This window comes from Lagopus leucura, unplaced genomic scaffold (assembly GCF_019238085.1).
Source record: "Lagopus leucura isolate 7727_CA_CO unplaced genomic scaffold, USGS_WTPT01 Super-Scaffold_739, whole genome shotgun sequence".
Classification (NCBI taxonomy): domain Eukaryota; kingdom Metazoa; phylum Chordata; class Aves; order Galliformes; family Phasianidae; genus Lagopus; species Lagopus leucura.
Window position 1 is genome coordinate 5,799,739 of NW_024962255.1, and position 14,863 is coordinate 5,814,601.

At 48.0% G+C, this 14,863-nt stretch overlaps 1 protein-coding gene across 2 annotated transcripts in view; it reads left to right on the forward strand.

Annotated features, from left to right (window-relative positions):
- The first annotated feature begins 5,986 nt into the window (after positions 1-5,986).
- Positions 5,987-14,863, forward strand: part of GRID1 (glutamate ionotropic receptor delta type subunit 1) — a 513,133-nt gene continuing 504,256 nt past the window's right edge. For both annotated transcript variants that reach the window (XM_042863189.1, XM_042863188.1), the window contains exons 1-2: positions 5,987-6,336; positions 8,336-8,491. In XM_042863189.1, the coding sequence (XP_042719123.1) occupies positions 6,258-6,336; positions 8,336-8,491 (235 nt within the window). In that variant the 5' untranslated portion in view covers positions 5,987-6,257. The remainder of the gene's footprint in view (positions 6,337-8,335; positions 8,492-14,863) is intronic.

The window sequence follows — 14,863 nt, forward strand, 5'->3', positions numbered from 1 at the left end:
CATGCTGTGCAGCAGCATCTGCTTTACTGGTTTTGTTGCTGTCTGGATGGTAAAGTGAGAAGCAGAAGAATATGACTTTTCTCCAAAGAAAAGTCTCCAAAGAAAGTGAACTGCAGGACAACTTCTAGTACTTTGTCTTTTCCTTTGGCGAGTATACCCACCCCATGGTTTCAATCAATCCTAACAAAGGAAGGATATATTCTTAGTTCAGTGTTAGGTTTTGTAATAGTGGGTGCTGGGAGATGTGTTTGTGGTGAAGTATCTATACAACACAGGTGCCATTCCTGACCTGTTATGTGAGAAGGTGTGAGATCAGTCAGTACACATGTATGGTGCTTATACAAGCAATGAGATCTGGGGGTTTTCTGGTTTTGGTTTTCCTTTTTGTACTTTGGTTGCTATGAAGACAGAAGGACTTTAACTGCTTTAGCAATGTCTTGGTATCCATGAAAGGCAGCTTATGAGACCGGACATCCTGCTCACTGCACGTGTTTCAACATGAAGCAACTTTTAATGACTTGGACAATGGACACAGAATCATTTCTGCTTTCCTGTCTGCCCTAGTACAAGCAGGAATTCCTGGGAGAGGATTATATCTCTTTCGAGGATAAATTTGTAGTATTTCTCTTAGATGTTTGCTAAGTTCAGAGACTTATCTTGATGTAGCTACTGTTAAATTATGAATAGCTAATGAATATTTTTCTTTGAGAAGCTTGCATCTTTATGGAATTGTACTGTAACAGAGATGCCAGCTGTACTTATTTTGTTTCAGATCTTGATTTTTTTAAGAGAAAGATCCCAGCTCAGAAAACCAGCTCACAGAACTTAGCCTTTTCCGGTCAGTGCCCAGTGGATATGATGACAAGGGCCTTGCTTAGAAATGAAGAAGAAAATATTTTTCCTGTGAGTATGAGTTATACTCACATCTCCAGTGGTCATGACAAAAAATTCTTTGTCCGTCTGTGTTTTAGAGCTCTCTCCGAGATACCTAGTGGTGGTAGTAAGATGGTGTGAATAAGCAGATTCCTTTTGAGTTTCTTCTGCTTATTCAGAAGAAATGCCATGACAAGTTAAATTTACCAACACTGATACAACTTGCCTGGGACTAAAAAAAATGTATTTGCACAACCAGGAAAATGAGTAAGGTTGGGAGAGCCTATGAGGGTCCTCATGTATTGTAAAGAAAATACCTGCTAAGAAAAAATAGGGCGTGGAAAGGAAATTGGAAGAGAAGAATGGGGATGTAGATATGAGTCTTATCAAGATGCAACAAGTACTGAATGATAGGATTAAGCAAACATAAGCATGAGTTAAAACAAATATAAGATATGTGTACTCTACTGAATTAAATCAGTAGAAATCTGAGGCTAATAGCACTTTGCTTTCTTTGTGGCATGTTAAAAGGCACATCAGTTCAAATAGGGTTGACTGTAGCAAAGTTTCAGATTGTTAGTGGGAACACAAGTTAATCTAGAATGTCAGCTGTCCTGCAGTTGTGGTTTAACCCCAGTAGGCAGCAGAGTACCATACAGTGCTTACTTGCTTCTCTCCAGAGGATGGGGGGAAGAGAGCTGGAAGGGAAGTTAGAAAACGTGTGAGCTGAGGTAAAGGCATTTCATTAAGGAAGAGGCAACAAACAGCAACAAAGCAAAGGAACTACAACAATAATAAAAAAAAAAAAATCCAAACAAAAAAAGCCAAACACAACAGGAACATAGAAAACAAAAGCAAGTGCTATGAAATACCAGCCAAATCCCTGCAGTTTCACCGCTGAGCATGATGCTGTGTTGGTATGAGATATTCCTTTGGTCAGTTGGGCTCAGCTGTCCTGGCTGTGATGCCTCCCAATTCCTTGTACACCCCAAGCCTCCCTGCTGGTGGCTGGTCAGAGAGAGAAACAAAGTCCTTGACCCTGTGTGAGCGCTCCTCCACAGCTAAAAGGTTGGTGTGTTACGCGCACATTGTCATTGCAAATCCAAAAACACAGCACCATGTGAACTACTGTGAAGAAAATTAACTTGATCCCAACCAAACCAGCGTATCTGCAAAGAGCTTTATAATTCAGCAGCCTCTTCTTGCACAGGCACTCAAGTCCATTACTCCTGGAAGGTTATCATACTGTGCTTTCAACCATGAAAGTAGGAAAAAAAGGTTTCCGTAAGCTAAAGGAAATTTCAGTAATCTATTGACATCTTGGGCTGTCACTGCAAGGGAATGATGATCAAATGACTTCACACACAAAAATCTAAACATTTAGCAAACAATCACAGATTTGAGGGTTTTTTTATTTTTTAATTGTTTCCAAAGAAAAGCAGGGCTATTCAATTTCTTACTCTAAAATTGAATTTTATTTATTTATTTTTTTCTTTTTTGGTGCTAACTACAGACCTTCTCTTGGCTACTGGGGAAGGAGACTGAGTATTACTATGTTGTGTATAGAATCTTTTCAGTTATCTTTTACAATGGTTGTGACCCCACAGTCTAATCAGCTGACGTGTAACTGATACAGGAAAGGAGTTCATTTCACTTTCAGAAGAAATAACAATCATTGCTACATGCACTCACATTGATATATACGTATGTTTAAAGAGCTAGCTTTTACCTTAGTGAAGTACAAATGCACTGGCTACTATGGATGTGCTGTAAGGCGGACTGGAGAATCTCTCCTGCTCCCAGCAAGTGCCCTTTCTTCCCTCTGCTGGAGTTAAAAGGTCCTTGATAAAACTGTAGGGATGTCTTCAGAGAAGGTTATTTCCCCTGGCTGAGCTACAGACACCCTGAATTATTTTTTTTGTTTTCCCTCTCATCAGGCAACATCCATGATTACCCTCTAATGCTTCTTACCCCATTTTAAGCACTTAAAGTTCTAACTTCTACATGGGGAAGTCTTAGCTTAGCTGTAGCAGATGGATGGTTAGAAAAAGACAGGAGAAATATTGACAAGGGGATAATGGACAAGGTTGACAAGGACAATGGGAAATGGTTTTAAGTTGAGGGAGGGAAGATTTAGGTTGGTTGTCGGAGGAAGTTCTTTACTGTGAGAGTACTGGAGCAGCTGCCTAGAGAGGCTGTGGATGCCCCATCCCTGGAGGTGTTCAAGGTCAGGTTGGATGGGGCCCTGGGCAGCCTGGTCTGGTATTAAACGGGGAGGTTGGTGACCCTGCATGTGGCAGGGGGTTGGAACTTCATGAGCCTTGAGGTCTCTTCCAACCATGGCCATTCTGTGAATCTTAAAGGCACCCCATGTGTTCTAAGCATAGGCAATGATCCAGAAAAATTCTCAAGGTTCTGGTCTTGCAAATCACTTGCTTAGGGAACAGCTTTGTTATTCCTGTGGCATATGCTCAGCAAACATCAGGGATTTTTCCCATGCAGGCATTTTCTGCAGCTGTAGTTCTGGAGCTGCCTTTCAGAATATGCAGCAGGGAGGAACAGAGCTGAGCCAAGCTCTGAATGGCACCGTGCAGACCTAAAAAGGTGAGCGTTTCCAATTGCAGTGTAGTTCACAGAAGTTGTCCAACACATTCTCTCCTTGTAGCAAAGCCCTCTTGGTACAAGTTTCATTCCATGTTCACTCTGACAACAGAAATGAGCACAGTGATACCTCATGATAGGTTAGCTTAAAATCACTGCAGTGCTTTGCAAAGGTAATATAGCTGTTAGAGATGTGCATAGAATTGCATCTGTTGCCAAGGAGCTGATCTTTGAATAGTGACTATTGCTTGAGTTGGATATTTATTTGGTATTTGGAATGAGAGGCCTTTCTTTTGTGGGTGCTGTAAATCCAGTGGTGTCTTATGCAATAATGTGTAACAAACTGCCCCTGCACCATGATGATGGAGTATCGTGGCAGCCTGTAACGTTCATAATATGCCAAATGGATGAGCCTCTTAGTGCTGACTGCTGTGTCCAAACAACATGCACCCAAGCACAGAATGTCAGCGCTCGCTGAGTGGTGAATGGCAGAACTGAAATGAGCACTCGTTTTTATGGGGCTTCTGCATTCAACATAGGTACCTTTTTTTGTAGGGAGGGAAGGAAGGAAAGAAGGGCTAAGCATGAGCAATGGGTAACAGTGGGATTGGGTAATGTGACCCAAATTAAAAAAGAAAAAAAAGTTTCTAAGGCCTGATTTAGAGGAGGCACAGCAAGGTGCAACAGTTCTGATGCTACAACTCCCTGTCTTGCAGAGTTGCTACTGAAGCTGCAGTTCAGCTACTGGGTCTGATGCCAGAGGAGTTCCAGCTGAGGTCAGGACCACTGTGCTAGCCTGCTCCCAAGTGCTGGGAGTATAACAGGCTGGGATTTGGGATCCTGCATATGAATAGTAGGATTCATGGCTATGTATTTCTACAGGTTTCATGGCTAGGATCCCAAAGCGTGCTCCCAACACAAATTGAGCCTGTTTTCCCAGCTGGATGCAGAAACACTTCCTCTCCGCTCCCCATAAGTCCCCCACGTGAACTCATTACTGACATATATATGACTGTGGTCAATACAGGTGTTTAACTTTTTGAAGAGCCCATGTAAGTCACTAAGTGCGTATTGATTTGAAGCAAATGTAGATCAGAATTAATTTTGGCTCTCTAACATAGTCAAATAAGGAACATTTCTATTGATCTTTGTCCCAGAAGCCAATTATCAGGATTAAGCGTTTTTATTACGTGAAATATGGCGAATGGTATTTAATCATTCTGCATCGACCAGTGTGAAATCGCATATTTAGGGCAGGGACTGTAAGTAAGAGCTGTTACCCGAGTGATTTATTTGCGAAAAGCGTTTCGCCTTTTATCCGCCCGCCGCTTTTCCCCCTCCTCCCCTCGCCCGTGCGGAGCAACAGTGCTCCTTCCAGCTCCATCCAGACGCTCCCTCCCCAGTCACCGTAAACCCTGTCTGTGTTTGCCGCTCCTCAGCGCTAAGCGTTTTGCCGTACTGTGCTTTCTCTATTAGATAAACACTCTGCAGCACTCCCTCGGGCGAGCGACAGATCCGAAGTATCCAGAGCGTTCGGCGGGTCCGGACGAGGCGCACGGAGTAGAAGCGGGCTGCGTTTGCTCGGCAGCGCAAGTGGCGGCGGAGCGCATTTGCGCGGAGCGCCTCCGCTCAGCCCCGCCGCTCGTTGCCCGCCGTCCCGACCGCCACGCCGCTCCCTCCCGGGCAGGTCCGGCTGCAGCAGACTGGCGCTGCCGAGGCGGCGACCTCCGGGAATGGCCGTGCCTCGCGTTATCCGAACGCTGACGTTCTCTGCATGTATCGCCCCGGCCCCCCAGCAACTTGACTGCGTTGGTAACATCCTGCTCCCGGCTCCTCTTCTTGGCAGCGGTTTTAATTGCGGTTCGGGCTCCTGAATGAATTTGTTTTCTCTGGATCCTTGGCGTATTGAGACGCTCGTCACGTTTGGGTGCCTGCAATCACTGATGCGTTTGTTTTAGGGGATGAATTAGTCTTCTGAGTCCGAGCACGTCCGATTTATGAATTAGATTTCATTGAAAGCTAGAACAAACCAAACCGAGCAGCGGTTTTGCCGCACCACTTTTCTCCCCACCTCTTTGCTCCCTGCGCGGTGGAGGGGGGGAATGTCCGCTTTCCAGGCCGGCCCACACCCCGCGCCCTTACCTGCCGGCATCCCCTCGCCCCCCGCTTTCCTCCGTGTGCCCGGAGCCCCGGCCCCTCTCAGCCCGGCAGCCGTACGCGTGTGATACGTAACATCATTCCCAGCGTATCCCTCCGTGCCTCGCAGAGGCCAGTTCCCCCCCCCCCCCCCCCCGCCGCTTCGCAGCGCCCTCCCGCTCCGTCGCTGAGCCGCCAAGTCCCCCTCCACGCCGCCCGGGCGCCCACCGCCCGCACCCCGCCGCGCCGTGCCCCGGCGGCACCGAGCGCCGAAGCTCCGCAGTCACGTGGCGCGGGGGGCGGGCGGCGGCGGCGGCGGCGGCGGGGGGGCCGCTCCGCAGTTCGCGGTCTGCCGGCGCCCCGGCGCACACCGAGCGCTGGAGGCTCCGTCGCGCCGCCTGCCAAGCCGGGATCTACCGCCGCGCCGTTTCGGCCCCGTCTTTCTTCTCATCTCCGCGTCGTCCGCTTCCCTCCATCTCGGAGAATCGTCTGCGTTCCGTGCGAATTGGGGATTATTTTTCTACGGGGGGTGTCGAGGCATCCCTCCCTCCCGCGCCGCCTGCTCCACCTGCCCTTGCGCCTTTCTTCTTTCCCCCCGCCTGCCTCTCCGCCGACCCCGGGCTGATGTGCTGTGCGACAGGCTGGAAATGGAAGTGTTGATGCTCTGGCTTTTCCCCTGGATATTTCAGTGCGTTTCGGTGCGGGCGGACTCCATCATCCACATCGGTAAGAGAGGAAACGCGGGGGGTTGGTGGGGAGGGGGGGGCGGCGGAGAGGGACGCGGTAGATAAATAAATGAAGGGATCTTCTCGTTCTACCACTGTGATCTTTCAGGCAGCGAACGAGCCCAACTCCGCGGAGAGCCGGAAGAGGGGGGTGCGGGGAAAGGCATCCGGACCCCCGGAACGCAAAGTTGGGGGCTAAGGGCGAGCTGTGCGTCGGGGTCGGACTGTGAGGCAGGGGCACCCTGGCGCCCCGTCGCGGTCTCCCGCGGGGCCGGGAACCGAGCTCGGAGCCGCTCGCGTGGAGAACGCTTTCCTCCTTCCTGCCCGCCGCCGAAAACAAACAGCCGCCCCCGGAACCCGGGCACAGAGAGTCATCGTCTGAACGTGCTCGGAGGGAAAACTTTCGGGGAGATAATCCCTCGGTCTTCGTCGCCTGCCGTAGCAGGTGGCAGCCGAGCCGGAACGCGAGGAGAGAACTTGGCTGGGAAAGGGTTAGAGAGGCGAGGTTTGCGGCGGCTCCGCGCGTGTGCGTGTGGCTGTGCGCGCAACTGTTGTGGTTTGAGTAAGATCTCATTAAAACCCCTGGGCAGTAAGGAGGCTGGATCGGCGGTGGGAGGAAGAGGGGCATGAATTAGAGGCAAAGGAAAGGCTGATGTGAACTTTTGCGGCTTCTGGGAGCGAGCACGGCGATGTCCGCGGGAAGCCTGGCGAGCGCAAGCGAGGCTCTGCAGTCACCTTTTGGCTGGTGTCGGAAGGTACCAGCAGGAAAGAAATGAGGATGCTTAGAGGCGGAGAGGGAGAGAGGATCACTTGTAGAAGATGGTAGGGGAGGAGACGGGAGTACGGCCGGGGAATGAAGAGCCGTCCTTCCCACCAGCCCCTTTGCGGGGGGGGTTGGGAGGGGAGTTGGGGGGTGGGAATAAAAGGAGAAAAAGAAATGAGAAGGAAAAAAAAAAAAAAAAAAAAAAAAGAAAGAAAACCAGGAGGGGGGCGGGGGGCAGGAGCAGTCCTGGCTGGGGAGTTCCGCGGCTGTGGGCGGAAAGTCCCCTGCCGGCCCGGAGAGGGGAGGGGAGGAGAAGGGAAGGGCTGAGCGGGGCCCGGCGGCAGCGGCTCCGGGCCGCTGAGGGAGGCTCCGCTTTGCGCCGCGCGCCTCCGGAGCCCGGGGACGTAGCCAAGGCAGACAGCATTGCGGAGCCATTAAGGAGACGGGGTCAGCCCTGACCGCAGCGGGGGCAGGGCGGCTTCGGCCCCGGGGCGCTACTCAGCGCTGGACGGACCCCGGCTACCTGTCCCATAGGCCGACCCGCAGGGTTAGAGCCTTGGGGAAGTGTCCGAGCCGGGAGAATGAGGTAGCCCCGCTGCGCCGTTTCCTGGCCCCGCGTCTCTGGTGGGGGCGCGGCGTCACCGCTGCTTCTCCCCGCGCAAACTTCAGCCCGAGCAGCGTTTCTCGCTCCCTGGAGAACGCTCCGGCGAGCAGGAGAGCGCTGTGCGCGGAGCTGCGCGGTGAGGGGCAGCCCCGGCACACACCGGGCAGAGCTTCTCAGAGCCTAGGGAGAGCTTTGGTTGCCAGCACGACAGATCCCCATCGCTCCTAGAGTAGGGCACTAAGACTGGTGCGTGCACACACATGCTCGGCACAGGGCATCTTACGTAACGCACGGCGCCAGATGTTTTCATGTTAAGTGCATAAGCAGGACAGTGAAACGGAAGCGTTCAGGTGACCAGCCGCAGAGCCTTCGCGTCTGTGTGGGTGTTCGGCCCCGGACCGGAGCGCTGCCCCAAGGGCCGCAAATGGTGCGCCGTGAGCACATATCGCTCCCGTTCCCAGGCCCGCTCCCATCCCGTCTCCGAGGGAGCGGTCACTCTCCCCGGGCCTGCAGTGTCGTGGGAGCAGCCCCGCTGGCACCTTGCGAGCCGGTACGGCCCTGCTACGGCCAGGGGAGTTCCGGGCGGGCAGCGGGCACGGCCCTCACCGCCCTCTGCTTCCTTGTTCCCCGCAGGTGCCATTTTTGAGGGCAATGCTGCCAAGGACGACGAGGTGTTCAAGCAGGCGGTGTCGGATCTGAACCTCAATGACGACATCCTCCAGAGCGAGAAAATCACTTACTCCATCAAGCTCATAGAGGCCAACAACCCCTTCCATGCTGTGCAGGAAGGTGAGCCCCGGGGCAGCACGGCGCAGGCGGGCGGGGAGAGAAGGGTCTGTCCTGTTAGCGGGGAGGGAGTCTCGGTCCTGCGGCTCGCTTGGAAACTTTTCTTCGGTCGGGGGTTGGCGCTGTCTTACAAGGAAAGAGAAGGGACAGTGCGGTGCGCCGGCTAGGCGCTGTGCCGTGCCATGCAGCGCAGCGCCGCGCAGGGGCAGCCCAGCCTGGGCGGGGGGCAGCAGCGGCAGAGCTGATAGGGCCGGGGGCTCCACGTCGCTCCCGAGTCCGCAGGCGCCCCAACTCTCCGTTGCTGCGGCCCGCACTGGAGCCCTCGCGTGGGCAGGGCAGAAGAACGAGCCCCGCCCGGTGGGGCTCGGCCGGCACCGAGAGGCCGGAGCGGGCGGGAGGATGGGGGATCGGCGGGGCAGGAGGCAGTGCCTGGCCCGGAGCGTCGCTCTCCGCAGCCACCCGACGAGAGCGAAGGTGGGCAGGCGGCGGGACAGCGCGGAGCTTCTTGAGAGGGGAGCGAGCCCTCGCCTTGCAGCGGGGCAGGCAGTCTGTCAGGTAGCCAGGCACCGGCTGAAGCTTTCCAGAGTTCAGGAGATCTGACAAGTAGTAACGTAGGTAATTCATTTCAATTAGGGTGGTTTTTTTTTTTTTTTTTTTTTTTTTCCCAAAGGGAAACGTTTAAATTAATCAGCTTGCCTTTACAAATAAGACTTGAAAAATATATTATTTCTGATTTAATGAAGCTGAGGTTAATTATGGCCTATATTATTTCAGAAGCTGTGTTTTCCAGTAGTAATTATTCTAGAAACAGAGAGCTATTTATATACCCAAACTAGAATATTAAAAAAAAATGATTCATCACCAGCCTTGCCCTTAGTTCTGCAGAGCACAGAGTGAATCTTTCTCTGTGTGAAAATTTGCATTAATCCATATGTATTTTTATGTAACTTGTGTACATGCAAATTATAGCTACAAAATTACACCAAATGTTAATTTTCATGAACTCTAAACAATTTCTTCTGCTGTCTTTTCTCCCTAGTGTGGGTCCTAGTTAATGTGCACATTCAAGAGAAACAGCAAAGTATACCTTTTCAAGGGACTTTTCCCATTAATGGGGTTCCTTCTACTGCTCTGAAAGCTTAGCAAGGAGGCATGAAAGTAAAACTGTTTTTGAAAAAGAAGGAGATTTTAAAACTATACTCCATGCATGTGGTCAGACACCAGAGAATTCATTTATTGGCACAGATTAACCCTGAGCAATTGGATCTTCTTTTCTTTTGCAGAAGCTTGGTGTTCTGTACTGGAGCTTGTTCAACTCTCTGGCAGTGACAGTAGTTGAACAATTGCTTGCTACAGTGTCTCTTTTCAGAGTAAAACTTCGTGCAACTGTTCTGAATACATTGCATTTGGGCTGACTTTCTTGTTGCCAGACTCTTTGCTCAGTTTTGTTGAGGGCAGGCAGCGTGATCAACTGGAGGATTCTTCTTGATCTAGTAAGAGTTTTTGTTGTTGATGCTACTGCTCTGTTTGTTAATCTTGAAGATTAGTATTGCATTTAAAAAGACAACTATCAAAACAGACAATCTCTGTTGAAAATCCATGTTGAAGCCACAGAAGGGACCCCAGTCAGATTTTTAGTCTATTCAATACAGAATATTTGTGCTGTGAGAACATGTGTCAATAAAGACGTTTCTTCCTTCCAAGATGCTCTTTCAGGGATCGTGTGTGCACTGCGTTTAGAATGGCTCTTGGATGATCTGATCTCATGCTGGACAATTAAGGAAGTGATCCAAAGAGGTATTGTCCTCTGTCTCTAAGAGAGACATTAAGGCATACCGAGGTGTTCCTTTGGGAGGACTGTGTAGTGGTCCTGAAGCTGAAGCCTTTGCTCAATTTCCTGGCTTGCATTGTTGGTTCAGGTCAGGTTTATTATTTTTATGTAAGATTTAATTTTCTACCCTTGAAACCATTACACAGCACACTGACAAAATGATGCATGGGGCACCCAAGTAACTGGGCTGTTCTTACTGTGTGGTGTCACTCTGCTGAGTGTTCCTTGGTGTCACTCTGACTATTCAGAATCTCACCACATCTCACTGTACGGATGCCCTGCTCATTTTGGTAGAATATTGCAGATAGTACTCAAAATAACCCGGAGCAAATCCTCTGCCCAGACTGCTTGCAGAATGTTGCTGCTGCTACATAAAATGCCCTGACATTCGCATTATTCTTCTGGAGTCTTTCTAAGCAGTGCCATGGAAATCAATGTTGCAAGAATTAGTTTCCTAGCTATGGAACTTCTTATAGTAAATTCCAATCTGGAATAAAAATAAACCACCATGATACTACTGCCAGGGTACTGCATACAATCAATCAAATCATAAATATTGTTTTTATTTGAATAATCTTATATGCATTTTTCTGAAACGACATTGTGAATGATTTTTTAAGACCTTTTTAAAGAGTGCTGCAAGCTAGGACCTACATTTCAATGATGTCATGCTGGTAACATTATGGAAAGTCATCTCTCCATGTTATGAGGTCTATTTCTTGGTAACGAGCCATTAGTTACCGATGCTGGTTGTTACTGATGTGTCTGACCTGGTGGCTGTTGTGCAGGTGGAGAACTTCTTTGTGGGTAAGAAGCATGGAAAAGCAGAAGCTACTGGGTTTTAGAGGCAAAAAAGGTAGAAGAGCAAATAATGTGCCTTCCATATGGAGTGGTTTTTGGTGCTGATAAGTGCGGAGAAGTGGTGTAGGATTTTGAACATAGGGGCTGCAGGGACTTTGTTTACAGAGAGGAGGTCTCTGTTCTGGTAAGTTGTGGTGACTTCAAGAAGTAAATGAAATCAGAAGTCCTTTTTCTTCGGAGATTCGGTGGACACTCATGCTAATGGTTATTTATGTAAGGTGCCGGAGAATAGAAAGTGACAAAAAGTGTAATTGCATTCCATCTGTCTTTTATTTTGCTATAAATTGCAGAAACAAAATTCTGTTGTGCTATTTTGGCTCCATCAACCTCACATTTTATAACAAAGGGCAGCAGATGCGTGTGTGGAAGGAATTCCAGTGACAAGGAATGTAACAGTGAAGAACAAACAGACCCTGGTGTATGCATGAAATAGGACTTTGTTGTCTGTTTGTGCTTGTGAGCAGGCATTACATTTTGTGGCATATTGCTTTTGTGCATGTGGCAATTACTGGAGGGATAAGTTGTTTTTTCATTGGCTGTCACGGGAGAAAATATACATGGGCAATCATCCTTCTTTTCATATGATTTTAAGAAAATCAACTGAAATCACAAACATGGTGTTAAATTATACACTGGCTTCCGAAGGAGGTATGCACTCAGTTTCTGTTAAGTGATGGAGAAGGGGAATAGTGAGTAGCTGTTTGTGTGCAGTGTGTATTTAACCTAGTAATGCGGCAATGCTTTTGTGATTCAAACGTTCAAATAAGCTCAAAGGTATGAGGAACACTTTAAAGCTCTCAGTTCAAACTGAGATTTCTGAGCCTGCCATTGGTGTTGAAAAGTGATTCTTCATGTGACATATGGGTGGTGAACAAGTTTCCAGCCGGGCTCGAAAGCCTGTGTTTAAACTAAAAAACAAACAATATTAATGTGTAAGTTTTTAACATGTCACTTTTGGAGGGGGAATAATCAGCAGTAGGTCAGAACTGGGGCATAGGAAAAGCTAATATTTACCTTTCTTAGCGCTCTTTGGAGAAGAGATTCCAGGAGATTGCTATTCAGAAACTGTGAAAGTTTAAAGCCCTGTTTCTCACTGAACGATGCTTACACATCTATGGAGCTTTCCTGCAGCTGAAACTTGCTGTTCTCTCTGCATAGCAATTTCACATGAATTGTTTCTAATTTGAGCAGCCTTGTATGTATGCTTGTTGATGTTAAAATGCTGTCAGCTCTGGAAATGAGAACAAATTTGGAAAATCAAACTGTGATCTGAGAGCAAGAATGGTGTTCCATAAATGGATTTATTGTCAATCCCATGGATGCTACTGTGGTTTTACAGCGGCTCAGAGTTGCAGATTTGTTAGATGCCTGTGTTGTACAATGTTGGGTGAAGCTGATCTCTTACATGGTGTGTAGAACTTGGGGATGCACTTGGCACAGTTCTTCTGCTATTTTGGCTCAGTACGTGTATTTCAAGTTACCCCCATGGTTGCATTCTGTTTCATTTGCTGAGAAGGTGTAAGCTGATCAGTGTGGGGATAACTGAGGTGAAGTACAGAACTAGAGAACGGGACTCATCAACTCCATTGCTATTCTTGCACTTATTTGATTGACTAAGACCCCAAACAAAGCTGTACTTGTCATATGCATGTTGCCCAGTGGCAGGAACAGTGGGGGAGCAGACTAATGGTTTATATCAGCACGTGCATGTATCTTGGGATTTTGGCTCATAGCTCGTTTTGCCAACCTGGGACTTTATGTCAACTCAGTGCAAGTATCCCTAATTTGAAACCCACAGGTGGGTCAGAAGCTGTATCTTGATTTTAATGGAATAGAGACTTCAGACTTCAAATAAAGGGCTGTTCTCCATTGGGAGAATTTAAACTTGAGTGGCTATTAAATGCAGAAGAGAAGACCTAATAGAAGCTGTGAAAAGATAGCCATCAGTCATGGTGATAACACTCTCTTCACCTCCTGGTAAGCCAGATTCTGGACCATTTAAAGCTGTCAGATGGGGTGTTTGCGTAAGTGCAGGGCGAGGCATTTTGTTCTGCTGAGCTGTAGTTTCACATGCTCCAGAACTGAAGGCTGTTGTTTTAAGAATCAGGATTTTTTAATACCAGAATGGAAGAGCAGAGAGAATGCAAGGTATAACAAATATAAACCAAAAATCTGGTAAAAATTAATGAAGTATCAGGTGAATTAAAAAAAAACAAAACCAAAAACATATTAGTTTTGTTTATTTGTTTGTTTGTTTGTTTTTAATCACGCTTTACTGATTTGGTTGCATTGAATTGAGGTGTTTGCCACCTAGCTAGAAGTAGTTTGGTAGACTGGATCTAATTCTTTTGAACTGAATCTTAATTCATTTACATCCATATGCTCTCCATTAAATTTTCTCCAGTGGTTTCTTTTGAGTCCTTCACTGCCACATAACGTTAACTTCATCTTCTCTCCATCCGCAATGTGCTAGAATGCAGATTTCACAGTGTTATCATCAGGATATGATGTCTTGCTTGGAAGTTCTTGACAGAGCTATGAGCTCTCCAGAAAGAACATATTGTTATGTGTAGCTTTTCTACTTTTAATCTGAGCTTTCAACACTTATTGAAAACCAGCCGCAAGGAGTGAGAGTAGTGCATCTCTCATGTGGTCAGGGAGGCCTTGCTGTGTAACTACACTTTTTTTCTACTAGTCTGCTGCAGTTAAAAGCTGTTGCTCAGTGGGGTGAATATGCTTAACAGTTTACCTCCTTGTGCCCTTCTAGACCAAACCAGGACTTGTTAAGGACTGCCACAGTGAGGACATCTGTGACGCTGTCATACCATTGTGCCTGTTCTTCTGTAAGATGTAGTTGCATGGCTCAGTTTATTATTAACCAGTGTTTCACAGAGCTAAAATCCCAACAAATTAAAATGCCTATCCCTACCAATTCTCATGTTTTTGTTATGCTGAAAGCAGAAACATGCTGATATTTTCAGTAGGAAGGAGAGAAGCCAGCAGCACAAACAGGAGTTAGTTCAGTGCTGGGAATGAAGTCAGACTACAGGTTGTGGGAGAACATCCAAATACATGTTTGTTTAGTTGTTTCTTTCCATTTGCCATGTTCTACTCATAGCCACAGTTATTCAGGTTCTGAGGTGCAAAATGTTTTGTACATTCAGAAGGAGCTGCTTTTGTTTAAAAACATCCCAGCAGTAGCATTGCTGGGACATCCCAACAGCAATAGCATTGCTTTTTCGTTTTTCCCTAAGTGTGTGTAGATTAATTCCACTGCAGTCATGTTATCTGCTTTTGGAGAAATTCCCATCATTCTGGGCTGGATCTGAGCTGCCCGGAGAGTGAACTCCATGAAGTGTCACACATAGTTTTGGGTCCCTCACTACAAGAAAGGCATTGAGGCCCTGGACCGTGTCCAAAGAAGTGCAATGAAACTGGTGAGGGATCTGAAACACAAACTTTATGAAGAGTGGCTGAGGGAGCTGGGATTGTTCAGTCTGGAGAAGAGGAGGCTCAGGGGAGACCTCATTGCACTCTACAACTTCCTGAAGGGAGGTTGCAGTGTAAAAGGGTCTGGCCTCTTCTCCCAGGCAAATAGTAGGACCCGAGGAAATGGCCAGAAGTTATACCAGAGGAGGTTTAGGTTGGACATGAGGAGAAACTTTTTCTCTCAGAGGGTGGTC